Source organism: Panthera pardus, unplaced genomic scaffold, assembly GCF_024362965.1.
Source record: "Panthera pardus isolate Hobbes unplaced genomic scaffold, ASM2436296v1 HiC_scaffold_20, whole genome shotgun sequence".
NCBI classification, from domain to species: domain Eukaryota; kingdom Metazoa; phylum Chordata; class Mammalia; order Carnivora; family Felidae; genus Panthera; species Panthera pardus.
The window spans coordinates 11732961-11760555 of NW_026526766.1; the positions used below are offsets into that span (position 1 = coordinate 11732961).

The 27595-nt window shown below is 44.8% G+C and overlaps 1 protein-coding gene across 8 annotated transcripts in view; it reads left to right on the top strand.

Moving 5' to 3' along the window:
• Positions 1–27595, top strand: part of TJP2 (tight junction protein 2) — a 129142-nt gene that overhangs the window by 37197 nt on the left and 64350 nt on the right. Inside the window, exon 1 of one of the 8 annotated variants that reach the window (XM_053907786.1) lies at positions 13363–13542. The exons of 5 other annotated variants lie outside the window; for them this stretch is intronic. In XM_053907786.1, coding sequence (XP_053763761.1) covers positions 13483–13542 — 60 coding nt within the window. In that variant the 5' untranslated portion in view covers positions 13363–13482. Of the gene's footprint in view, positions 1–13362; positions 13543–27595 lie in introns of those variants that run through there. 2 more of the 8 variants (XM_053907785.1, XM_019463647.2) reach the window with 2 other exon arrangements.

Below are 27595 nucleotides of genomic sequence, written 5' to 3' on the forward strand. Positions count from 1 at the left end.
CACAGCCAAATTTCTTACAAGGATTCGCTGTACTTATCTCTTTTCCTCCCCACCACCTGCCCTTCTTTCTAACACTTCTCCTCCATCTACTCTAGCCGCTTAGCGGTCCAGTAATGGTTCCAGGTACCCTATGAACTAGGCACTGCACTGCCTGAGGAAATTTACATGGACAAGGCTCTTCCCTGGATGGGAGTTCAGTCTTATTTGTGATCGGCAGTTATACTGCTATGCATGCTGCCTGATTTGGGCCTCTGGTGCTGTGGCTGTGTGGGGAATCCTAGAGGAAACCTGATTCCCATTAACCTGCTAGAATTGAGATAAATAGTTTGCAGCTAGCTTCTGCTTGGAAGGGGTATCATCATTAGAGCTCTATTTTTGGTACTTTGTCACATTTTTATCAACAGAGTGGTTGGTGACAGCAGTTTTCAGTTCAGCCAGATTTTGATTCTTGTTTGGAAGTAATCTGGTTGTATAGCAAGATTAGACAAGATATCCTGGACAGAATTTCCCCCACTTAATCATAATTATATTGATATTTAAAAAAAATGATTGATTTTAATAATATACATAGTTATTTGATTATAGTTACTCTTTTTTTTTAATGTTTATTTATTTTTGAGACAGAGAGCACAAGTGGGGAGGGCAGAGAGAGAGGGGACAGAGGATCTGAAGTGAGCTCTGTGCTGACAGCAGAGAGACTGATGTGGGGCTCGAACTCGCAAACTGTGAGATCATGACCTGAGCTGAAGTTGGACGCTTAACCAACTGAGCCACCTGGGCGCCCCGTTTGTAGTTACTCTTAATACTTGATATTGATATTTGAAATATAATTGTTGATATTCAAAAAATCAACTTCAGGTCTTAAGTCTAGTTAACTAAAATAATTAACTCTGTCCACACGCTGTGAAAGAGTCTTTATGATATGTTAAAGTTTAAATTTGTCTCTTCTGATGGCTTCAGCTCAGCATGATAAATTTGACAAGAAAGAGGGATACTATCCCAAGACTTAGAACAAGAATCAAAATACTTTAGCAACTGGATGATGAGAACTAGATCAGGGAAAGAAACCAAGAATGGCCTGGCCGGGAACTTGTTAGAAATGCACGTTCCTGCGCTTCACCCCACGCTGACTGAAGCAGAAATTCTGGGGGCGGGGGTACGACCCAGGAATCTGTTTTATCAAGCCCTTCCAGGAGTTTCGGATGCCCTAAAGCCTGAGCACTACTGTGTGGGTCTATGCTGCTGGGGTGAGCTCCCCAAGTATTCTGATAGACTGAGGAGCCCCAGGGGAGACGGGACTGCAGAGGGGCTCTCAGGTGCACAGAAGGAAAAGTTGCAAGTTTTCACCTTCAGCTGACTTTTCTAAGCCCATGTATTGGGGTGAGTCCATGATATCTCTGAGAGGCCAGAATTGCCCATAAGGAGTGTCACCAATAGGTGGTCAATTTAGGGTTGACATAACTGTCAATCTGGAGGTAACATGAACTGGGGTTTATTATATAGTATCAGTATTTTGTTAAATAGGAAGTCTTTTTGAAAATATAAATTATGGGTTATAAAATATATTATCACTACATATTATATCTAAATAAATACAATTCTAGATTAGATATTTATTGAATTTACTAGTGTTTTATTAAATATTATTACTATTTAAGATTTACTTTGGGGGCGCCTGGGTGGCTCAATCGGTTAAGCATCCAACTTCAGCTCAGGTCATGATCTCACTGTTTGTGAGTTTGAGTCCCAAGTCGGGCTCTGTGCTGACAGCTGAAAGCCTGGAGCCTGTTTCAGATTCTGTGTCTCCCTCTCTCTCTGCCCCTCCCCAGCTCGTCCTCTGTCTGTTTCTCTCTCTCAAAAATAAATAAACATTAAAAAAAAAAAAAAGATTTATTTTGTCTTTCCCTCCCTTTCTAAGTAACACTGTCATTTGTTTACATTTTTTAAATGTTTATTTATTTTTGAGAGAGAGGGAGAGAGAGAGAGAGAGAACACAAGCAGGGCAGGGGCAGAGAGAGAGGGAGATACAGAATCCAAGCAGGCTCCAAGCTCTGAGCTGTCAGCACAGAGCCTGACTCAGGGCTTGAACCCATGAGCTGTGAGATCATGACCTGAGCTGAAGTCGGACGCTTAACTGGTTGACTGAGCCACCCAGGTGTCCTAACACTGCTATTTGTTGAAATCTTTTGACTTATATTTAATACACAAATGCTCCATTTATTCTGGTTAACACATCTTACAGCTTAGTAACTTAGTATCTACCCTGTACCTGTCTTATAAATCCTGCTTTAGTTTTACAAGCATCTTACTTTCTCATTATGCATGTGAAATAAATCTTAGGAGTTTCATCCATCTGATTCTTTTTCCTTGTCCTCTGTACCAGTTTTTTAAAAAGAACTTCCAATAAAAGTATTTATTGAGCAAATTATAGTATATTCATACAAATGGAGTATTATGCAGTTAGACACATGATGATATAAATCTATATTGCCATGAAAAAATAGTCAAGCAACGTTCTTACGTAGAAATAAAGGAGGCAAAAGCTCATGCCTAGTATGGCCCCAGACGTGCAAAGTTATAGATGATATCTATATGCTTACCTGCATACAGGTACCTGGAAGAATACTCACACAGTTACTAACAGTAGTTTGCTCTCTGGATGGCAACAATTTAGTTATATTTTGCTACTTTTTTTATGATCTACTGTATGGTTTGGGTAAATAAACAAGTACCATGTATATAAAAATAACTGAAATACAAATGAGAGATGTATATGCAAATATATATGTAAAGAAATATAACGAAAAGAATGATGGGACCAGATCCTTTCCTTTGCAAACCAAAGACAAAAGTTTGCAAATAGAGATGATGATTTTCTTGCCATTTGAATGTTTTACCTGCTTTCAAAATTGTGGTCTTCCTGTCTTGTGTCCAAGCATTGAAACAATGTTCCTTTGGCAGAATTTCCCAGACCTCCCTGATAAGGAGACTCATTTGGTTGGGGAGGAGGGTGCATGCTCAAAACAACCAATCCCCTGCCCCTTCTCACACACCAACCCTACCCCCGGCATCTCAGGGAGGGACTGGGATGCCGCAGGTAATTCTGGTCATCAGGGAAATTCAGCAGAAGTCCCATAGGAGCATAAATATTGCGAGCCAGGTCTTCGAGTATGATTGAACAATGCCTCCTTGGAAGTGCCTTTCCCAGGCCCTGCTTCCTTTGTTCCAGAGGCCTATGCTCTTTGTGACTGGCCTGGAAAACTGTCTGCTCCCAGTGTTTTTCTAAAGGCCCCTTTCAGATCTGAGAAGTCTTTGAAAATCTAGGAGACTCTTCAGCTACTTTAACCTGTGCTGATAGGGGATCCTGCATTCTTAGGACTTAGAAGGTTCTGGTGATAATTTCTAAAAGCAATTCACATGTTGCCAGAGGCCCCTCTGGCTCCCGGGAGGACCTGTGTCTCATGCGATGGTCCCTGGGGCCTCTCTCACCTCAGATTCCCTCCTTACCTGTGAGATGAGAGCCTTTTTATTTAGTCCAATTTTTAACATATTGAAGGGTTTTTTTCTCAAAGCACTTGTTTAAGGAGTGGATGCTCTGAAATTCAGTTAGATGTCAGATCGCATTTGCATCAAGGAGTCTCATTAACTAACCGGTGGCTGGAGTCAGACGGCATTTACTTTTTTTTTTTTTTTTTTGAAAGAGAACTTTTTATTAGTTCTATGTACAGAGAGTTTAACAGCGTGCACTCAGCCTGGATTGGGGGCCGGTTCTTTGGCTTTTGCCTTTTCCAGCTTGGTAATAAATATGAGCCACTGACTTTGGACCCAGGACGTTGCCTCCCCAGTGGCAGCAGATCCCATCGTTACTGTCATCGTAATTGGTCCTGATGGCTTCCACTAGCTCAGCCGGAGCACCTAGTATGGAGGTGACAGTGGTGCAGGTCTTCCCATGGACCAGACGCCCAGCCTGGCCTTCCCCTTGGTGATGCAGTGGGAAGCCCCCATCTTACGACACCAGGTGGGCAGGGAGATGCCTGCTCAGTGGGAAACACAGCATGTGCAATCACTACCAGCTGAACCTTCTTATTTTCCACTAAGGTGGGGACAGGTGGCCTCTTAGTGGGGACATCCCCTTTGCTGGCAGCTTTCTCCTTAGCCTGGATCAACAATCTGCTTCTTCTCTTGCTTTTCTCTGGTCTGTACTTGGGGGCCAGCCTAAGCAGCTGAGCAGCTGTTTGGCGGTCCAAGGTTAATCTCAGGGCCGGGGGGGGGGGGGGGTGGGGGCACAGCATTACACATTTATAGAGAAGAGCCCTTTGCTGCTGCAGCCTGATGTCGTGGGGCCATTTGACAAAGCGGGAGAGGTCCCTTTTGGACTGGATGTCTTGTCCGATGCCAGAATTCTTGGGCCTTTTCTCAAGCAGGGTATTGGCCACCTTCTTCCCCCCGGCCTTCTTTCCTTTCTGCATCTTGGATGGCTGGAGGAGAGAGCTGTGGCATTTACCTTTTAATGTGGTGCAGCAAGAGTTTCACAAACATGATCTCCCAGCACTCCGTTCGGCAGAAACCCTCCTGAGTTCTGTTCGAGAAAACCACAGTAGCAACAACAAGCCCCTGACCTGTGCAATCGTCTGTCTGAGGTTGACAGTGAACGTGGCGGCCGGAGAGCAGTCGTGAGGATGAGCTTCACTCCCAAAGACCTGCCCCTGGAGCCTCCCTGCCTTCTATTGGATGAGAAATTCAGGCAGCAGCTGTTTTCCCCCCTCGGAAGTACAGTTTCCTCACTGCTGAAGCACAGCAATAATACCAAATATACCAAAGATTCATGGGCGCTGTGCGGCTCTGCGTGAAATGAGTTACAGCAGAGTTTGGAAGAGTTTTGGCACATAATACGCCTTGAATCAACCTTTGTTTATCACGCTTTGTTTGTTGTTGTTGGTGTTGTCTTAAGATTTTATTTTGAAGTAATCTCTGTATCCCCCCAACATGGGGCTTGAACTCACAGCCCCAAGATCAAGAGCTGCTCAGCTCTACTGATTGAGCCAGCCAGGCACGTCTCGTTGTTGCTGTTTTTTGGGTTTTGTTTTTCAATGTTTATTTACTTTTGAGAGAGAGAGAGACAGAGCACGAGCAGGAGAAGGCAGAGAGGGAGGGAGACACAGGATCTGAAGCAGGCTCCAGGCTCTGAGCTGTCAGCACAGAGCCTGATTCGGCTTGAACGCACGACCTGAGCCGAAGTCGGATGCTCAACCCACCGAGCCACCCAGGCGCCCTGTTGCTGGTCTTAAATAGAGGGTTACTAAGTGGCATCTGTCCCTGAAAAGAGTGTGGATTTTGTATACCCAGCAGCGTGAGCAGGGGGCCCCAGGGCACCCTGCCAGGGAGGAGACTCTCCAGTGCAGAGCCCGCTCCCCGGAAGGGCCTGTCTACACCAAACTGTGCCTCGGAAGGTGCTTCTAGGATCTCCAGGCCCACAGCTGGATTATGCTCTGTCCCAATCCCCTGTCCATCAGGCTGAGCACACTTTGACCTTGCCTGTTGGCCTCAGCACGCTCGGACCATCCCCTTGAGTGGCCTAGGAGCCTGCATGTGGGCAGCCTGGCACCACGAGGTCCACCCGCCCTCCCCCAGCAGCAGGCCCCGGCCTCCCCAGACACCTCATCCAGCCAGCCCGCGGCTGACTCTGAGGCGCACGGCGAATTCTTCTGTCCGTGTTGTGGCCGGCCGACCCCAGCATGTGAGAATCACTGCCGGGTTCTCACACCGGGAGCAAGACGCTGGGGGTTGGGATTTGTGCCAATGGCAGAAAGAGGAGAGAGTGAATTGAAAGCCACCATCCACTGAGAACCGAGAGAACTTTCTCTCCTGTTAGACGGACTGACGTTTTCATCACTTCTGCGCTCACTCTGACATCCTTTCATTGTGGTAATAACAGCATCCCTGCCAATGTGTTACCAAGAGTAATAATAATAATAAAGTTAAGAAGGGAGAGTTGTGGATACTAGGGTCCTTTGCTGTCTTGGGCTGTCCTCCCTTCCTGCTGTGGTTCCTCCCTCGGCTTCCCTTAGCCAGGGAGACCACCCACCACCCCCACCTTTTCATACCCCTGCACTCTGCTCTCTGAAACGCTTGCTTTGCCATAAGCAAAGCACTCCGCTGGACTCTATGTACCTGCTTTGACTTAAACTTGACTCTCTCCCGAGGGCATCACTTCCTGGTTGCCGCTTCAAGGGATGCTTCCTGCTTTAGAAAGAAAGAGAAATCTAAGCAGAAGCTGGCTCTGTGGTCCAGGCAGAGAAGCTCAAACAAAGGCTCTGGGGCAGAAATGCGCCTGGCAGGGTCTCAAGAGCAACAAAGAAAGGCCAGTGTGGCTCCGGGACCTGAGCTTGGGAGAGAGCAGGATGAGCTGGGTTTGGAGGAGGCAGCAGACTTGGAGGCTGTCTTAGCCAGCTTGGGCTCTAGAACAAAATGCCATGGACTGGGTGGTTTGAACAACAGACATTGACTTCTCACAGTTCAGGGGACTACAAAGTCTGAGATCAAGATGCTGACAGATTTGGTTCCTGGTGGGGGCCCTCCTCCTGCCTTGTAGATAGCTGCCTTCTCCGTGTGTCCTCACATGGTCTTTCCTAGGAACATGAGCCTGGAGAGGGATCTCTCTCTTCCTCTTATAAGACCACAAATCCCATCGTGAGGGCCCTACTCTCATGACCTAATCTAAACCTATTCCCTCCCAAAGGCCCATCTCCAGATACCACCACATTGGGGTTAGGGCTTCAGCCCCTTTGGGGGGCCGAGGGAGACACAAACATTCAGCCCGTAACGAGGCCATGGCAAGAAGTCTGCATCGGTTTAAAAGCACAGAGTTACGAGATCTGATTTGTCTCATGAAAAGATCATTCTGGCTGCTTGGGGAGGATGGACTGGGGGATTGGATGCAGGGAGACAGCAAAGAGGCGAGTCCTGGAGGAAGAGAAACTTTCTAAAACTGAAACATGTGATTTTTCATAAATAAAATGCTAATGTCTTCATGTTTTAGAAGTGTCTTTGGAAACTCACTACTGAAGATTTTGGCGGGGTGGGGGGGAGTTAATCTTTTCTCCCTAGATGATCTTTTGGGGATAAATATCATGTTGAAGAAATAACTTAATTTGTGTTCATGAGGGTTCTTTTGTTTTATTCAATTTTCTTTTTCTGTCAATATCAAATAGAATTTTATTTACTATTTTTCAATTAAAATAGCACTGTAGTAAGACTAATTTTTGTTTAAATTTTTCTGGTCTCTGAGGGTAGTCTCCTAACTAGCTCTTTATCTGTATCTGTGCATGTGTCTGGAATGGCCACCTAATTTTGAAGCTGGTTATTAGGATTTTAGATGATTTTTACATTTATTTGTGCTTTTCTGAACTGTTTTGAATGTTTTATAATTGGCATCTTATTATTATTATTAATTATTATTATTATTTATTTTTCCAAAACTCACTGGTCTAAGAAAAAATTGAATAAAACCGAAATTATTTTCTTTTTTAAATTTTTTTTAACATTTATTTATTTTTGAGACAGAGAGAGACAGAGCATGAACAGGGGAGGGTCAGAGAGAGAAGGAGACACAGAATCCGCAACAGGCTCCAGGCTCTGAGCTGTCAGCACAGAGCCCTACGCGGGGCTTGAACTCACAGACCGTGAGATCATGACCTGAGCCGAAGTTGGACGCTTAACTGACTGAGCCACCCAGGAACCCCCCGAAAATAGTTTTCTTAATTATGGAAAAATGTAATTACCATTTCCTGAACAGAAGAACGTCTATGTAAAAATTGGTAGTGACCTTTGGGACACTAACATGTAGAAGTCTGGATGTTTAGGAAAGTGTCAAACTGGAGGCAGCTTTCTGCTCTTCCTATATAATATTAAGGTATGGGAACAATCCTGGAGACAGGGAGTCTGCAGTACTTGGCAGGAAATTAGAAACACAATGCTTTTAAACATAAAGCAAGAGTCTTGAGTTGCCCCAAAGGCTGAGGTGAACCTGGGGGTTTTTCTAGTGGATTATAACGCACTCCCCTGTTTGTTTGCAGGATTCTAAGTGCTAAAGGCTAGCTTGAAAATAATTTACTCTCTCTGCAATGTGTGTAAACCTATGACCATTACACTTAGAGTCAAGTTTGTTCCATTGTATCATATTTCTAGAACCATCATAGATTGCAGTGAGGAGCGTCTCAATCAAAAGTCTGTGTTTCTGTGGGGCTTGGGGGGTCATGCAGGACTATATGGGACTAGAAGCAGTTCCGTACATAGGTATCAGTGCTTTAACTAGAAACTTAGGATTTGGGAAACTTAGGTAGCTAGTCACCCGACCCTCCCTCCCCCCGGCAAAAAAAAGGAAGAGTACTTTAACAGACTTTGAGAGTGAGCAAGAGTGATATTAAATAAGTAAAAGTAAAGGCATAAAGGGCAGAGCAGAACTTTCGATGCCTCTCTCCTGGATGCTGTTTTAGGGGTTGTGGGGGATGCTGATGGAAGGAGTCCTTCACGTGAACATGGGAGGTTACTGGGATGGCTGCACTGAGAAGAGTGGGAGAAGCCAGCAGAGACGAGGCCACTACAGGGGAGGTAAGGGAAGGCCAGGCCTGTTCTTCCAAAAGGTGCCCCTCCCTCAGGCAGAGTTTTAACTGCTACCTCCGCGTGTTAGTCATTCCGGTACTTGAGCAACTCTCCCGCCTTGTCATCATTTGTTTACTTGGTTTTGTCTTGATCACACTGTGAGCACCCCCACTCCCCGCCCCCAGTATATATTCTCTTTATCTTCTCTGTATCTACCCCAGGGCACACGGGTAGGGGGACTTCAGGAAATGTTTGTTGCAAGGAAGTGTCTCTATGATTCCAGTCTGCCATTCTGCCTACAAGCCAATTAAATTGCTCAGTTAACCTGGAAACTTTTCAAATGTTTATTTATTTTATTTTTGAGAGAGAGAGAGAGAGCATGAGAGCAAGCAGGGGAGGGGTGGAGAGAGAGAGTGGGGAGGGAGACAGAGAATCCAAAGTAGACTTTGTGCTGTTAGCACAGAGCCCAGTGGGGGCTTGAACTCAAACCATGAGATCATGACCTGAGCCGAAGTTGGACACTTAACCAACTGAGCCACCCAGGTGCCCCAACCTGTAAACTTTTTATGTCAGATCCCTTTGTTCCCATTTAATGATACTTTATAACTATATTGCAAATATATATGTAAAAACATATATATATACATACACATATGTATATGTGTGTCTTTATGTATGTGTGTATATGTACATATATATGTGTATATATATCCAAATCGTAATATTCTTGAAGAAATCTGATTAAAAGTGTTTATCACATTAATTCGAGGTCTTCTGACCAACTTGTTACAAAGATTTTATACATAGTAACGCATCCTGAAAAGTACTGAAAAATTGTCCATTACACAAACATGGCACAAACAATAACTACAATTTAAGAAGAGAAATGCACACAGCCCTATCCTGTCATCAAATCATGTTCCCATTTGCTTTCCAGTTTGTTTATATGTTTTCATAACTTCTTCGTTGCCATCATAGGATAGATAACGTCTGTGTTCTTTTCATCGGCGATTATATCATTATTCTCCTTGTTGCTGGATAGACTTGCTATAATTTTAAATGATAGCTTGATGTGCCAATTCAGTTGGTCTGCTGTCATTTAACAGCCCTCTGTGATTGGACACTGATGGTTTCCAGCCTTTGTTGTAATCAGTTGGGATCCAGTGAAGTGCCTCACCTCCCAGTCAGCCACTGGAGTCGAATTCCAGTCTCATCTTCCCCTTGAAACAGCTCTGGTCAGGATGGGCACTTGTCCTGTTCATGGTGAGCACCTTCCGTTCTCATCTTAACTGACCTCCACACTGGTGCATGTTGTTGGCGATTTTCCCCTTCTTGAAATTCATTCTTCCTTTGACTTTGTGGACTTTGTTCCAGAGAGGTTTTTCTTCCCTTTCTGACAGTTCCTCTTTGGTCTTTGCTCTGGGGACTTGAGTTTGCCCCCTAAATATTGGCATTCCCAGATATGGGTCCTATTCTGGGTGTTTTTGTTTTTTTGTTTTTTTGCCTGTCACAGTAAAGGTTATTATGAAAACAGGCTGGATGGGTCCTATCTTTAATCCTCTGTTGCCTCAATCTACACAGTGTCTCTGAATATTCAGTCTCACTTCCTCACCTGACTTCAGCTTTCTTGATACAATGACGATCTGCAAATCTCTTCCTCCATCCCAGAGCCCTCTACCCAAAAATACTCAATGCCTAGTGCATTGCAGACACTTGAACATCTCCACCTGGATGACCCTTAGCCCGTGAAGCTCAATCAGTCCTTAACTAAAGTCACCATGTTTCCTCCAGCCCCTCCCAAGATCTGCTCCCACTCCTGCATTCTCTATGTTGGTAGAGATATCATCATCTACTTCGTTAAGCCAGAAACCTGAGAGTCACCTTAGAGTCACTTCCCTCTTTCTTACATCATATCTAATCAGTCAACCTGCCTGCTGATTACACTGCCTTAATTTCTCTAGAATTGGCCCTTTTTTGTCTAACGCTGCCCAACCCGATAGCCCTGTCATCTCTCACCTGCATTTCCACAGAAATGCATTTTTGGCTGGTCTTCTCATTCTTACTGATACACTTCCCCCCTCCACCTCCCCCCCTCCCCCAATCCCACCTGCCAGATTCATCATCCTCCAGAAGCTGACCGAAGGATCTTTACAAAATGCCAAAGCTAATCCCACTCCTACCGTGTTCAACAGTAGGATACAGCCCCTGCTTGCCTGGGCAACCTCACCTCCTGGCACCGAAGGGCACGTCTGTGGTCTCTTCATTCCTTGTTTCTCCACTTGTATTTATTCCCTTCACCTAGAAAGCTTTCCCCTTTTTGTCTCACAAACTCATTCCTGTAAGTGTCTTCTTGTCTGTAAAGCCTTCCCTGAACCCCATCCCACTAGTCTGGGTGAAGAAGCCCTCCCAGAAGTCCCCAGACTACCCCGAGCTTTCCAGGAAAGCTCAGTGCTTTTGCAGTTTGTTATTATTTACTGATCATCTGCTGTAATGGACTGAGCTCCCCAAGGTGAGAGAGAGCTTAGTTTTTAATCGGGGGGTCTGGCTTGATAGAAGTTCTTTGGAGAAACAAATTCTAGGAGTGGGGTTCGAATGTGCAACCCACATGTGAAAAATTATGTCCTATTAATTGCTTCTCCAAAAAGTTCTATTTATGTATAACTGCCACCAGCAATGCTAGTGTGCTCACTGAATCATGCCTTTCAACAACTATTTATTGTTCCTCTATGTCAGGCATTGTGTCAGAAGAATAGTATTTCTAGTATAAGACTATTTCATTATTTGGAGCAGTGTATACCAATAGAACTTTCTGCAATGGTAGAAATATTCTGTATCAGCACGGTCCATTATGGTAGCCATTAGCTGCAAGGGGCTACTGAGCACTGGAAATGTGACTCATGTGACACATTCGTCTGAAATCTTCCTTTTCTTTAATGTTTGTTATTTTATTAAAACATTGTTTAATGTTTATTTATTTTTGAGAGGGAGAGAGTGTGAGCAGGGGAGAGGCAGAGAGAGAGAGGGAGACAAAGAATCTGAACCAGCCTCCAGCTGTCAACAGAAAGCCCACTGTGGGGGCTTGAACCCATGAACCGTGAGATCACGACCCGAGCCAAGTCTGATGCTCCACCAACTGAGCCACCCAGGCGCCCCTGGAAGCTTTTAAATCCTAAATCCCTAATTTTAGTTAATTTAAAATAAAATGTATTGAATACCCACCTGTGAGAAGTGGTTATATTGGGCAGTGCAGCTCTAGAGAGAAAAAGGAAATAGTTCTGCAGATGTTAAGTACTACACTGTGGATTCCTTTCTTCCTTTTTAAATGCTAATGAATCAGCTCACATTACTAAGGTGTGACCAGTTCACAAACGCTATCATTGTTATTATTTGTTCGCACTACCTAATTTGGGAAACATTTTTTAAATCAGAGCTTACGTCGGGGGAGTAACACCTTACACCGGAAACACAATCCCAACGTCTGAGTCTGGAGGCTTGTAGGCAAGTGAGAAACGTCACTCACGATGCTTTTTAATCCAGAAGCATGCACTTAGCTCTACCCCAAAGGAGGCCAGAAGCCTCACACTTTCAGAGAGGCATCTGCTGGGCTTGTTTTTCCACATAAACTGCCAAACTTGTTTTGATTAGGCAGGAAGTGAAGCAACCTTTCGGGGAGAGAGCCTAGCTTCTGCATCTCGTCATTGGGTCAGATAGGACATTCTACCTTTCACCTTCTACTTGTGAGCCTCGGCCGAGTTTTGCCTTAAGGGAAAGCAATTTTAAGGGAAGAGCGAGGTGGTCCACACTTTTTTTCTTTTACAGCGTTGTTCCCTTAAATTTCAAACCCCAAATTATGCTTTTAATCAGTGTACCTGTTTCGAGCCTCCGAATAATTTACATGCCTCTAAAATAAGGAAGCTTTTACTTCTCTTGTGCAGTTCTTCGTACATAGGAGACTCTACAACGAGTAAATGTACTGATAAATCCTGCTTGGATAAGCATCTGTGACTTACTGGTAGTCTTTTAAAAGATGACGATGAGAGAGGCGTTGCAATGTTTTTACTGGAGCTGTTGGAAATGTGATAAAAAAGAGAGAAGCTGGGGTATATTTTCCTCCAAAGTCAAGTTTTATTTAACACGAACATCCCAGTACCCTCGGAATTCCGGTAATCAGTTGTTGAGCTGAGACACGTGGGCTACAATGCCGTGTACGTGTCGGCTGGCTGGGCAGGCCTCTAGGCAGGACAGACAACTTTGGGGTTTCCCCTCTTCTTCCCTTCGGAAGAGAGCAAAAGAGGCGCTGCAAACCTCTCCAAAATGTGTTCGAACCGGATGCGCACGCGACCTCAAAGGAAGCGCCCCAGGACAGACTGGCCCGTCCCCCGGCTGGCCCCTGCGCTCAGAGCTCCCAGCGCTTCCCCGGCGCGCTCCCGGAGCCCGACCTGCCGGCCTAGTGCGCGCCGCGGAGCGAACCATCGCGCCGTCCGGAGGGGGGGTAGGGTAGGGCGTGGGGGCCGCGGGACGCTCGGGCCCTGGGAGGGGGGGGGGGAAATCCCCCTGCCGCCGCCGTCCCCGCCCCCCTGCCGCCCCCCCCCGCCGGAAGTCGTTCTCGAAGCGGCCAGCCGCGGAGGCCTCGCGGGTTGGTCTCGGCGTGCTCTATCCCCCCGGCCGCGCGGGGGGTGGTAGCGGCCCATTTGAGAGTTTCCCGGGTCCGGCCGCCGGCGCGGAGGCGCTGCGCTCCGGCGGGGGGGCGGGCGGCGGGAGGAGGGACAAAGGGGTGGGCCCTGCGGGCCGGCCCTCCCGCAGCCCGGGTTTCGGGTCCGAGGATTGATCTGCTGCGCGGACATCGCGAGGAGCGGAGCCCTGGCGGGATTTGCGCCCGAGATGCCGGTGCGAGGGGATCGCGGGTTTCCACCCCGGCGGGAGCTGTCAGGTTGGCTCCGCGTAAGTGCCCTCTCGAGTCTGCTCGGTTGGGAGAAGACTCTCGGGGGATGAGCGTAGAGCGCGTGATGGGCTTCCTGTTGCGCGGTGGGCAGCTGCTACTCTCCCACCTGAAAGTGGGGCGGGGGGCACGGGTAGATTTCACCCGACCGGGTGGTGGCTCATGGCCTCCAGGGCTCCTTAATCCTTTTCTCTCCTCTCTGAAGTCACTTGGGTTTCAGATTAAGTCGTCAGGGAGGGTAGGGGACACGGTCCTGAACTCTGTCCTGGATCTCTGGTACCTTGAAGGCATCTCGTCCTGCCTGTTGTGTAGCCTGCCGTATGCCTTTGTGTCTTCCTTCTCTTTCCTACCACACCTACTTGATGCAAACTTACAGGCATGTGCCTGTGAGACAAACTTGACAACTCTTTGGAGACCGGGAGCCTCATTTTCCTTTTTAATCAGCTGCCGCGGTAATACAAGTAAAAGTTGTTTTCAGTGGGGAATGGAGATGGGGTTTTGGAGGAAGCCACAACAAGGGGGTGATGAATGCTTTCTACTCTGGTATTATCTCACCTGTCACCATTCCCTTGCTTTTATGTCTTCATTTGTCAGGTTTCCGCTTCTGCACAGTAGTTTATAAATAATCAGGGTTTTGACTGCAGGGTTTTAACATTCTGGAAATGTGGACGAACTTGGGAGCGAATACTCCAGGGCTTAGTAATGGAATACAGCCTCCCACCTCTATTTTAGTTTAAGTTCTTAGGCAGCGCCGCTTCCCTGGCAGCTGTCTGGCCTGAGTAATAAATGGTTGTGGTTTCCCTGCAGTTCCCAGCGGAGACTCACCCCATCGGAGAAACTGCCCTGTGACTCCACACTCCCTCCCTCAGCTTGGGGGATCCTAGCAGAGGGGGCAGGAGGCCCTCGGCCTCAGATCTTTTGGTGGTCTGTGCTGGGTGTGTGTTGATAATCCTTGTCAGAGAACCAGTCCTGCTTTGGCAGAATGGTTGGGGGGAGAGACGGTGAGGGGTGTGTGTGTGTGTGGGGGGGGGGGGTAACATACATCACCCACACCTGGGAAGGAGATGCTTTAGACTAGTTGCATTTGTACCTGCCTGAGAATGAAATTTGACTCTTCAATAAAGTTTCATGAACAACTTCACTCCAGTGTGGGGACTACAAGTGGGAAGAGCGTGCCCCTGTTGCTGTCTTGTCGGGGAAGCATGCAGATAATTAAGAATGATTAGAAATATTCCAGTTAGAAATATGGATGGGACGCTGTAGCTTCTCCCTCTCTGGGAGATGAGATTTCACCCCTTTACCCCTAAGTAAAGGGGTGCTTTACTTAGGCAGCGGGGGCTTTGGAGGTGTTTCTTGAGCTCTTTCAGAGCTGCTATCAGAGATAGAGGAAGGGGGATTTCTTTCCTTGCCGTGGCTGCTGTAACTTTTTTGTGACCACGCCGCTAATAACGAGCACCTGCCTGTGGCGGTCCCTGCAAGGGGTACAAGATGAGCAAGACTCCGTTTCTGCCTTCAGAGTCTGTTACATCTGAAAATTGTAGGGTATTGTGAACTCCGCAGACTCTGCTGGGATACCTGTGGCTGAGGGGGGAGTGTGCCATACAGGTGCGCACTCTGCAGTACAGAAATACAGGCAGGGGGGGATTGCCTTACACACCCTCCCTTTAGGGATTCTTTTTGGGAAGAAAGGGTCGCATTCGAACAGATACCCCACAGCGTAAGGCAGTAAAGAAGAGGGGGCTGATAACACGCCCACCTCGTAGGGTTATGTGAGGACTGCCTGAAATGATGGAAGGTGCCGGACATGAGGTGGGTGCCAGGGAAGCGGTAGCTAGTGATATGAACCAAGACAGGTGCTGGGTCCTGGGAGGTAGGATCTAGAAGTACAGGTAGGGGTTACCATGTCGGTGTCTAGGCAGGAACTGAGGGAAAGAGAAAGAGTTGCTCACACTCTTGAAAGGCCTTGAATGCCAGTAAAAGACTTGGGGGGGGGGGCGGGAAAGTCCTAGAAATCCCTAATGGATCAGTGACTTTATTTTCCCTACAAAGAAGTGAACCAGTTTCTCAGTAAACACTTCACTCCCCCCACCCTACACTGGGAGTATTACTATTTTTTGAGGCTCCCAAAGGCTTAAGACCAATGAATTTTAATATCGCCCCCCTGGGGAATTCCATTTGCAAGGACTTATGTCTCCATTTGTTTAACTTTTGATCTAATTCTTTGTACATCCGACAAAAGGTTATAGCCAGCCACTTATCTTTTGCAGAAGTGCCTGAGAATGCAAGGGAGATGAAAAAAAAAAAAAAATCCCTGCAGGGACTTCAATTTAGAAAGGGTTTCTCTTCTGAAGGTATTCTTTTTAAGAGACAGGTAAAATTCTTGAAACTAGGCAGGGCCACTCTCCTCCTGTGGGCTGGAGTAAGTTCTGTAGTTTAAAAAGTCATGCAGATTTGGTCCAGGAGTGGCACAAAGAGTGGGTGGCGGGGGTGGAGTTAAGAGGAAGGGTTAGTAATCACTGCTGAAACTTTCAGCATACTTCCACCAAGAATATGAGCCATCGGGGAATTCCTTGCTTAATCTCTAAAACAAATCCCATTTAGGAGTTGTGGCTATGGATTAATTTATCTAGGTTGAGAGCTGAGTCCCTGTAAAATGCCTCATTGATTAGATTCTGAGTAGTAATCAGGGAGCCAACAATTGCTGGCCAGATGGCCTCGGACTAGCCAGCCTTGCTGTTGAAAAGGCGTTTTCCATTGCAGGGGATTTGGGGTGTAGTAATGTAGGAGGGTGTGGGGGAGGGGATAGAGACGGGGACGTAAAATGATCATCTCGGGTATTTTACGAAGTTAGTTTCTTGATCCTAAGTCCAAGGGTCGGGGTATCAGAAACAGACCCAGAGATCAGATTGAACACCTATTTGAGTGGTTAAAAACTTCAAAGTTTGTGTGAACTTATTGAGGTTAAAAAAGAAACCTTCCCTAAAACTATTTTAGGGCCTCCTCACCCCCACAGGAATTTTCACCGTGACCCTTGTTGGCAGAAGCCCTTATAGCTACCACATTTATAAGGGTCTAAGGGGGTGTTACTATTCCTCTTTTTTTTTTTAAAGACCACGTATCAGCAGTGGAAAGAAGCGTTCAGGCGCTCAGTGCTAATGTGTAGTGGCAACAGCGAGTCCCAGGTTTGAAGGTGCCTGGGAAATGCACTTGGCTTCTCACTTCTGGAGCCCAGGCAGCTCCGCTTAGGCCTTCCCCTGATGGTGACAGTCTCATTCTGTTTGTAAGGGGCTTAGAGCTTTTCTCTTCTAGCTGGCCACTGCACCCAGAGGTTCATCAGCCCGGTAACTGGGAGCTCAGAAGAAAGACCAGACTGTTGGGGAAAAAATACCTGATATGTTAATGAAGCATTCTTTTTCTGTCCTGGTTTGCTGTTCCGCAAACTGTTTTCTAAAGTGTGCTACACAGACAGACTTAGAGGCGACCCGTTATTTTTCAGTGACTCTGCGTGGATATTGTACTTCAAGACAAACACTCTAAAGCCAGTTACCAAACTCACTGATTTCGTGGACAGATTGTTTATTTAGAATGAGGCAAAGGGGTGCCTGGGTGGCTCAGTCGGTGAGGCGTCCGATTCTTGGTTTTCGGCCCAGGTCATGGTCTCAAGGTTTCGTGAGTTCGAGCCTTACCTACATCGGGCTCCAAGCTGGCAGTGCAGAGCCTGTTTGGGATTCTCTGTCTCCCTCTCTCTCTGCCCCTCCCTCACTCGTGCTATCTCTGTCTCTCTCCAATAAATAAACTTCAAAAAAAAATTTATGAAAAAAAGAATGAGGCAAAACTATGAAGGAAAGCAACAGGTTTGATGTAAGAATAATAAATTCTTGGGATGAATGGTATGAGAATAAGGTAAAAATTGTGAGTATAGCCCTTGAAATCCGAGTCTTGGGAAATCCGAGCCAGTTGAATTTGACAGGTTTTTATGTCTTACATGTACATCTTGCTCTTGCCTACCCAGCTCTTTTTTATTGCAGACAGTATATTTGTGAAGCTCTCTGATATCTTGCTTGATTCTCATTCCTTTCTCTGCTCCCCACAAGCCCTTCTGAAGACTTTAAGGTCTGTGGTGTGACTTTTGTGAAAGAATGGAGGAAAAACTTAGGTACTGCAGGGGGCACCCTCTGCTATGCAGTGCATCTTGCTGAAGAAGGGAGAGGACCAAATAGCCTCACATGTAAATGCATTTATTTTATTTTATTTCATTTTATTTTTTTAAAGATTGTATTTTTTAAAGCAATCTCTACACCCCACATGGGGCTCAAGCTCACAACCCTGAGATCAAGAGTTGCATGCACGCTTTAGCGACTGAGCCAACCAGGTGCCCCAAATGCACTTAATTTTTAAAAAATGTAGCCTATGTTGGTCTGTAAAATAGGCTTTAACAAGGATTGTAGTAGGAATTAGAAGTCTTGAGGTTAAAAAAAAAAAAAAAAAAAAGTAACCCTGCCTTGACCTAGAGAAGGGAGCAATTGAAGTTCATGGTCATAGTAGGTAAATAAAACCAGAATAGAAAACACTTTGTTTCAGTCACCAAAATCCTTAATTGTGTGTGTGCGTGCACGCCTTTTACGCGAAATTCTAAGCCTTCAATTTGTAACTTGTACTTCAGTCATTTTAAATCCGTGCAGATATTTGTTGAGTGCCTCTGCCAGATGGTTACAGTTAAATCAGGTCAGGTCTTTAACCTTAAAAATATAATGCAGCCTTTCTTAGTCACTTATACGCCTTCTACATTTTTAAGTAACCTCTACCCAGTCCTGTGCAACGTGAGGCTCAACCTCCTGACCCCAAGATCGAGAGTCATAGGCTCTACTGACTGAGTCAGCCAGGCACTCCTGCCCGTACCTTATACATTTTAGACCGTAGCAATATACATTTTTATCATAATGAATATTTATTTTAACTTTCAGGCTAATATTTAGCCTAATTAGAATAGTCATGGATTATAGTGTTTCTGTTTCTGTTTCTCTTTCCCCAACATTGCGTATGTGTGGGAGGAATACTAGTAGTGGTGACAGCATACACTTCACAGATCTTTTGTGAATAAAATATATGTTCTAAAGTTTATTTTGAGAGAGAGAAGGAAAGGGAAAGAGAGAGAGAGAGAGAGAGAGAGAGAGAGAGAGTACACAGTCCGACATGGGGCTTCAACTCATGAACCACAGATCATGACCTGAGCCAAAACCAAGAGTCAGACACTCAACCAACTGAGCCACCCAGGTGCCCAAAGTATTTGTGTTTTAGGAAGCTGAACTGACAAATTTCAAGTTACACCATTAATCATGACAAAGATCTCATGTCACATCCTTGAATGCAGTTGTTTTCTAAATTTTACCTCTATGCATATGTAAAGTCAGACTCTAGAATTAATTAATAGGGCACTTATTATTTTCTATTGTAGACTTTAATCAGCCATATGAAATATATACATTATGTTCACAAGAAAAAGATGGCATCATCTTTTGAAAGCTTAATTATAGTATGCCTCATCTGATAGACACCCCATATGAGACTAAATATATAGTTATATATTTATAGTTAGTGACAAGTCAAAGGCATTTGGAGGAAGATGTATAATACATTGTGAGAGAATTATGGGGATAGTTCCTGGTAAGTAACAGTTACTAGGCTGTAATTAACAGATAATGATTAAAGTCCAGCTGTATCTTTGCCATTGTATTAAAGAAAACCTTTGGTAGAGATGAGAGAACACTGCAGATACTCTAGATTTTGCCATTTGAGTTGAAGGTGAACAGGAGAAATAATGTTTTCTAGTAAAAGAACTTTTTTTAGGACGTGTAACTTTTTTTAAAAGTTTATTTATTTATTTTGGGTGGTGGAGAGGCAGAGAAGGAGAAAGAGAATCCCTATCAGGCTTCCTCCCTATTAGCGTGGAGCCCGATGCTGGGCTCGATCTCATGAATTGTGACCTGAGCCGAAATCAAGAGTTGGACACTTAACTGACTGAACCACCCAGGTGCCCCTACGACCTGTAGCTTCTAAGACCTTTGTTCCTCTGAGGAGGAAATAATGTTCCGAATATGGCTTTGTTGAGAACCATTTGTTGAGAGCCATTTATTATCACAGAAGTAAAGGAAGTGTTCCACGTTCTAGGTTGCGGGGTTTCTTTTGTGCCTTCATGTGGTGGAGCACACCTAAGACCCGGAGGCTGTGTTGGGAAGGAGGGTAGTCTACGCTGTGAGAGGCAACCAGCCCATTCTCCGTCCTTGGAAGACAGTTCGCAAATATATGTGGATGTGGCAGCAGCAGAATGAAATTATTTGGGGGAATTAATTAGCAAAACTGACCATTTCTGTTTGTGAAAGAATGACTCGTTTAGATGGAACTTCCCTGTGAGCTCATTTTTAGAAGCCCGGTTCCTCCCTTACCCTTCTTCCCTCAGGCTGAATCAGTTTCCTTCTCGCCCATGATTGGTTAGTGTGCACATGCCAGTATTTATTAGAGCCCTTATCACGTCTGCTACATGCCGGTCACTTCCTGTCTGCCATGAGCCTTTCCTTGGTCTGAGTCATCTGGGTCACCCCAGAAGCTGACGGGGCATCAGACATACCCACTACACTTAGCACACCCAACTGACTGGATCTGGGGAAGGCTTTTGTTTCATAAACCAATAAGAATTGAAGACTCACTGGGAACTCAGAAGAGTGGATTCCTGACATTTATATAGTGAATGAGATGGTTTGTAGTAAGAAAAAGACCTGTCGAGTTATATACTAACCTTTTCTGTAGTGGTGTATAAGCTGTACCACTAATTAGTTGGGTGGCTTCAGGTAAGGCACATAAATTTAGTGTCTCTGTAGGGAAATGAGTAGTTTGATTTGAAGGTCTCTGAAGTCTTCTCAGTGGTTGGGTGTAAAGCCTAGAGAACATTCTAAGTAACTTCTATTGGTTCTTGTCATCTTAAAGTGCTTCCATGTGCTTTAAAAACCTTGTGTTTGTTTGTTTCTTTTAAGAAAAGGTCCAGTGGATTTTCTCTGAAAGATATTTTTCTAACAGATAAACTGAGAACTCGAGAGTGGCAATAGCTGTTCTGCTCATGAAGTGCTGGAAAGATCTATTATTCAGTTGCAGCTTAAATAATGCACCATCACAGTGTGTGCCGTATTCTCTTCCTTGCTCTGCAGCCCAAGCCAATATCTGTAGTCATCTCGAGTCGCTTAAGAATCGTTCTTTCTTTTTCCTCTTCCCCTCCAGTGTTCCCAGTAAGCGCTACCTACTGGGAGTCTCCCACACCCCCTTCTTTTCCTGTGGACTTCTCTTACAAGGGCCACATCACCTGCAGCAGGAGTGTGGAAAGTAAGGTGGAAGCCTGCAGCTGGGAGCCCGTTCTGGTTTGTTCTTCATAAGCCGCTGAAGGTGAGCCTCCTGGTTACTGTCGCAGGACCTCACTGTTCACTGCCTGACGTAAAATCACTCACTGTCACTCAACTTTGAGCATCACTTCAGGCAGAGCACTTTGCCTACTTTGGGCTGGTCTGTTTAGTGTCTGGGTGAGTTTTAAGAAGGGAGAGAAATTTGTGGCATCCTAGACACCCGTTGAGATTTTCCAGAAATGGAACTGGAAACATTTGTGCTCTTCCTTCTGGTGTTATTGTTAGAGTCTAAAACCAGGCAAGCAACGACATGGTGAAATGAAGAGGTGCCAAGTTCATCTTAAATACTGGTGGCCTTCTTTCTTTTTAAAAACAAATTTTTTTAAATGTTTTTATTTATTTTTGAGACAGAGAGAGACAGAGTATGAGCAGGGGAGGGGCAGAGAGAGAGAGGGAGACACAGAATCCGAAGCAGGCTCCAGGCTCTGAGCTGTCAGCACAGAGCCCGACGCGGGGCTCGAACCCACGGACCGTGAGATCATGACCTGAGCCGAAGCCGGATGCTTAACTGACTGAGCCACCCAGGCGCCCCCGGTGGCCTTCTTTCTAGCAGACCCAAATCTGAATTTTAGTCAAAGGTCTGGGAGAAATATTTAGTCTACTTATGCTGCTTAAGTGCATAGTTTGCACATGTCTTTACCAGAGTCAGGAAGAGGCAGGAAAGGTGGACTCAGTTTCTACCAAAGAACTGAGGTTAAAAAAAATGTGCCTGAAACAGAAAAATTTTCCCAGAGAAACAGTGGCATCTGGGGTCTGTCCTCACAAGCTCGTTTCCTCATAATGGAGCTTCTCTTATATTGTTATTTTCCTGGCATTTTGTTGAAGTATAATTTACACACAGTAAAATACACAGATCTCCAAGTGGACAGCTTGATACATTTGTTTTTGTTTGTGTTGTGCACGTAGCACAAGCCCCACCATTTTAACCATTTTGAAGTGCACAGTTCAGTGGCATTTAGTGCATCCACAATATTGTGCATCCACCACCATCTGGTTCCAGAGCTGGACGGACTCCTACATGAATGTGTGATTACCACCTAGATCAAAAAACAGGACTTTCCATCACTCTAGAAGGTTCTCTCTTGCTACTTCTTCCTACTGTTACCACCCCACCCACAAGGGAACCTCTCTTCTGACTTCTCTCACCAGTGGCTTCTTTTCTTCAGTATAACCTCCTTGATGTGCATCTGTGTTATGTGATTCAGTAGTTCTTGTTTGCTGCTGTGTAGTATTCCATTTATTGTTGGAATCTCTTGTCTCTTTTTTTCCTATTATGAATGAAGCTGCTGTGGAAATCACCAACACAGTGGCCTCGCGCACTCATTTCTCTTGTCTAAATTCCTAGGAGTAGAATTGCTGGGTCATGCATCGGGGATATGTTTGACTTTCATTCTGTAATTCTGAAGTTGGACAGACCTGGGTTTGAATTCCTTCGTCCTGCCGCTTGCTTGCTCTACCTCAGGCAATTTATTTTTTCCGTGTTTGGTTTTCTCAGCTCTACAGTGGGCACTGTGTACCTGCTCAGTCAGGGCTCGGTGAAGAAAACAGACATCATTTTGGCTATTTCACGGAGAAAGGAATTTAATGGAGACAATTAAGTGCCTACAAAACAAGAGACTGGAGGGATGAAAACCAAGGGCACTCCACTGGCTTTCATATTTGGGTCCCCCTGCCTGGAAAGTTAGAAAGCTGCTGCGGCTCAGAGCCAGGACCTTGAAACACCTTCTACCTTCTCTGTCTTTTCAGTCCAGAGGTGGCTGAAATGGTAGGGAATTAACGATAGTTGCAAAGCTCAGGTCTGGGAAGTCCAGTTTTGCCTGCCACTGCTGGCCATCTGCTTTCCTTCTCCTTCCAGACCTTAAACAAGTGCACCCTGTTGGCAAGAGGGCTGGGGTTTCTGGCCTCTGGGAGCAAGGGAAGATGAGTGCCAGCCAACAAGAAATGGGATAGACACCTCCTGGGGTTGCACTGGCAACCTGAATGACAGTGGTTATAAATTCTTAGTATCCTCATTGTTACAGAAGAACAGGATGCCAAAGCAGTCATAAGACTGCTTTCTGTAACTTACATTCCGAATCCGTCCTTTGACTTTATAGTCACCTGCTGGATCATGGATGCTGCTGTAAGACCCACCTGTCACATAACTGTTTTGCCGAAGGGCCTCAGCTTCTTCTGCTCTTGATCTGTGATTCTAGGTACTTTCTATATGAGTAAGCTTGAGAAATTATGATTTGCAAGCCTACCGATTAATGCAGAAGCTGAAAGGTGACTTAATTCTAAGAACAGCTGCTTTGATGTATTCTTTATGAAGCTTAATGAGTGTTTTCTTCTGGAAGTCCTTCTGATTTGTTTTTAATAAAGTAAGGGGTGATGTGTAAATCTTATTGATAGATGGGCTAAAAAGGACGTTCCCTTTTTCTGTCTTTAACTTTCATTATCTTTTGACAAATGAAATGGAAAGAGATTAGATTTTTATCCTATTTGGTGCCTCGAATCTCATGCAGGCAGCACACTCTAGTCTACTAAAACATTTGGCAATGATGACTGTCCTTTTTCTAGCTTATGTTATGAAATGTGAGCTATAGTGTATTGCTCTTAAGACATTTAAACATCTTGAACTAACTGAATCCATTTTTTACTTCCTAGGGACCTTACTATTACTGCTTTCAGGGGGTTGGCCAAGTGATTTATTGATTAAGATTTTATTGTAGGCTTGTATCTATAGTGCTACTTCTGAAGGCTCCTTGCAGAGAAACGTGAAGCGATAGGAATGCAAATATTCTAAATGCCAAGATAAGCATGACCAGTAACTTCATTTCAGCCCCTGGTGTAGCAGTTAGAGTGAGCTGGCTTTGCAAAGCTTGCTTAAATTTGATTGTGTTAGAAATATATTGACAGAATCCCATTTTCTCTTTTTAGCCAGACTTACCCAGTCGGCCAGGGCTAACAATGGATGTCCAAACAGTTTACAGTGGTTAATACAATGGACAAAGGGTTTCACTGTTTGGAGAGTGGAAAAGAGAGCTGATGGGGAGCTTCTTAAGGGCACTGACCTAATTCACTCCTTCAATGAAAATGATTAGTTTTAAATATATATGTATTCTGACCCAGGTGTTTATAAATATTTAAGCTAGTAGTATTACAGCCTCAGGAAGGGATGTGTGGTGCTGCTTTGTGTATTTTGGAAAGTACAGCCTTTATTTTTATTTGACAGTGGCCCTTAGATTTTTTTTTTTTTTTTTTTTTTTTTTTTTTTTTAGTAAGTTCTGGCACGAACTGATTTTCCACAAAAGTTAGGGAATTAAGAAAGGCAGCTGAAATCACATATCACCTTCCTCCATCCTGAAACCTCCTCACATTCAGGAATTTTAGTCATCCTCTTTTTAAAGATAAACTTCCCTGTGAGCCTTTCTTCTGTAAAATGTGGAGAAACAGAACTGGGTTAAAAATAAAGTTAGTTCAGGCATTGCTAAGTTTCTGAGTATCGTGTTTATGATTTACTTTGTCCAGGAAACATAAATTGCCAATGCTTTTGCTATTTATTACCACAAAATATTTGCAGTCAGTATGCGCTGTCTCAAAGAATATCTCTCACCTATTAATAGAACAGAAGCAAAGGAGAGTACGCACGTCACTGTGAGGTAAAAAAGCTCACTGGGCTTAGTTGTAAGCTCCAAGTAACAACTGCATTGTTGTTCTAAGTGGTCTTTAAGTATGACTGGATGATTAAATATAAATGTTGACCTGACTGGATTATATCCCAGCCGTGAACTGTCCTGAAAAAAACAGCAGTAACCTGTCACTCCCGACAGTTACCAGACTTGTTCTTTTGGCTTTATATTTGGGATAATGATTTATGCAGTGAAATATCACAGAAACTGGGGTGCTGTCATGTCTGTCTGTCTCTTTCATTTGTTTCAACCTGGATATATTGGCTCTATTTGTGTCGTCTGCTACATAGATAGTCCGTTATCTTTGTAAGAAGCAATACGAGCTTTTCGATTGGGATGAACTTGATCAAAACAAATGCTTGGAAACAATGAATTGCAAAAAAAGTCCTCAGTGAGATCTCAACTTCAGTGCATGTGTTTATCCTTTCAGAATGGCAGACTGTTTTCTGGGGGGGTTGGGGGGTGGGCTGTGTTCTGCCTAGTGTTGGGAGGGGTATCAGTCTCAGTGCTGGGGGTTGATTATGGGTTCTTGAGGGCAGGTCTGGAGTTTGCCTTCCTAGTCCAGACATCATCACATTGTTGCTCAGTCAGTGAAGGAAAGCACAAGGAAGACAATGGAGCAGGTAAGTCCTACAGGACTGAAGTGTGATTCGAATGGGTGTGTATACTCTCCCTCTTCTTACCATATTCCCAGCCCTGCAAAAAAGTACCCTGTAGGTGGCTTGGAGACTGTCTGAAATAGCAACTTTTCATTATTGGACCAACAAATCTAAAAGACAAAACACAACAAGAAACCCCACCACATCTAAAATACGCATTAATAGTGTGCGTTGCAGAACAGCTCTGAGGCTGTGTCCTTCATTTCTACAACTATGGGTGTACTGGGGACAGACCCACTCTACTCAGTTCCCAAGTATTCAGCAAAACTGATGTTTGTGAAAAATGCCTAATCATGAGGGGGCCCAGGTTTTGCTCTATGCTGTGGGACTTCTGACTTTCCTCTAGTGAAGTGGGGGGAGGAAGCATGTGACTGACGTTGTGTTAGACCTTTGGTGCAGATCTCACTGACTGATTCCACCCACTTGGAAGTGGGTGTTAAAACCTGATTTGATAGGTGAGGAAAGTGAGGCTCAGAAGTGTTAAGTACTTTGCCCCATGTCACACAGCTCAGTGTGATAGGCAGGGAATTTGAGCCAAGGTCCACTTGACTAATGCAAAACCAGTAGGTTCTTCCAACTCCACCAGCCTCTGTTTTTCAGAATCAGAGGGGCAGAGACATAGTGGGAGAAGCTAAAAGTCCTCTGTTGATTTCTGGGAGTTTAAACATTACCACTGAAAGGGTACAGAAGTTTTTCCCTCCAGGGAATCATGAGTGATGATAATATATGAGTGTTTTTAAGAAATGTTTTTATTCTTCAATGACTTGCTTGTGCTCATTGCTGTATGGGGCCCCAAAGACTCAAAGATGAGTAAGACACAGCCTTATGGGGAAGTAGTTTGTATAAAAAACTAGCTAAAACCACAATTTATTATACAGATATTAAGAATGTCTTGTCTGTGAGAGACTTTCTTCACCTCCACAGCCTCTAGTTAGAAATGACTGTGTTTTCAACCCTCCCTCACCCCCCGCCCAAAACTCCCGCAATTGTTGTTAATGTCAAGAAGAACTTGTGGCTACAAAGAACGTGGGTTGTGGAATTAGAACGTCTTAAACATGCTGTGTTTGGGAGCTTGGCTGGTAGGGGTCAGAATTCCATCACAAGTTACCTCAGGACCAAAGTACATCTTTTAAAACATTACATATTCCAGATTTAGGCTACCAGATACTCACACTTGCATGTGCAACAGAACAGTGAGCTTTCTTTTCATATGTAGCCAAGACCATATGCATTGATATAGTGAAAGTTTTGATTGAGGGTAAAGACAGAGTGGGAATTTTGGAGTTGGAATATTTTGGTGGTGGGGCAGCCACCACGGAGTACCATGTGTTCACCCTTGGACAGGTTGGGGTGGGGGGATGTGGACAATCAGAGCATATAGCCCAAGAGGTAGAAACAGCTGGGAAGGTTCCAAATACAGATGTTGTTTCTTTCCGATTGCCCCTGGGAATCCTTGCAAGGGTGCTTTTTCTCTTCCTTACTGCCTCACCACATAGCTGTCTTTGCCCAGGACCCAGAGTTGATGAGTTACATGAGCTTCCATGGGCAGTCCGTTCAAGCTGACACCTATTGGAAATGTTGACTCTTGGTCCTAAGCTCAGCCGCAACGCATGCTGGCTGTAGAATTCTGACCAGATTCTAAGTCACACTTCAGGGTGGACGATGGAAACTTCGGTGTTTATACCCTGTCTTTAAAAAATTTCTTGGGATGCCGGGGTGGCTCAGTCAGTTAAATGTCTGACTTTGGCTCAGGTCATGATCTCACGGCTCGTGAGTTTGAGCCCGGCATCAGGCTCCGTGCTGTCAGCGCAGAGCCTGCTTCAGACACTTTGTCTTCCCGCTCTCTCAAAAATTAATAAATATTAAAAAAAATCTCTTCTAAAGCAGCATGTGCCTTGGGTTGTGGGTGACACATCTTCATTCTCTTTTTGTGAGGGTGCAGACAGCATTCCAGCTTGAGATCAGGAACCAAGGTTTTTACTTCTCTTTGTGGAACTCATTTCTTCACACAGTGTCTTGCCCAATGTTTATAATACCAACACATGCAGTTAATGATCTACTTTGAGGATTATCTGAAGCAAGATTTTCCTCTTAGCCCAGCTTCCCCTGCGGTATGTGATTGGAAACTGTGAAAACGTTCAGAATTTAGCTTAGGTTAATTATAACCAGAGAAGTTCTGTTTCTACCAAAACCAAGCATAGTTCACTTTGAAATGATCTAACTTTCGGATTATGTACCCGCTCAGAACTTGCCCCTTATTAATTAAAAACAAAAAAA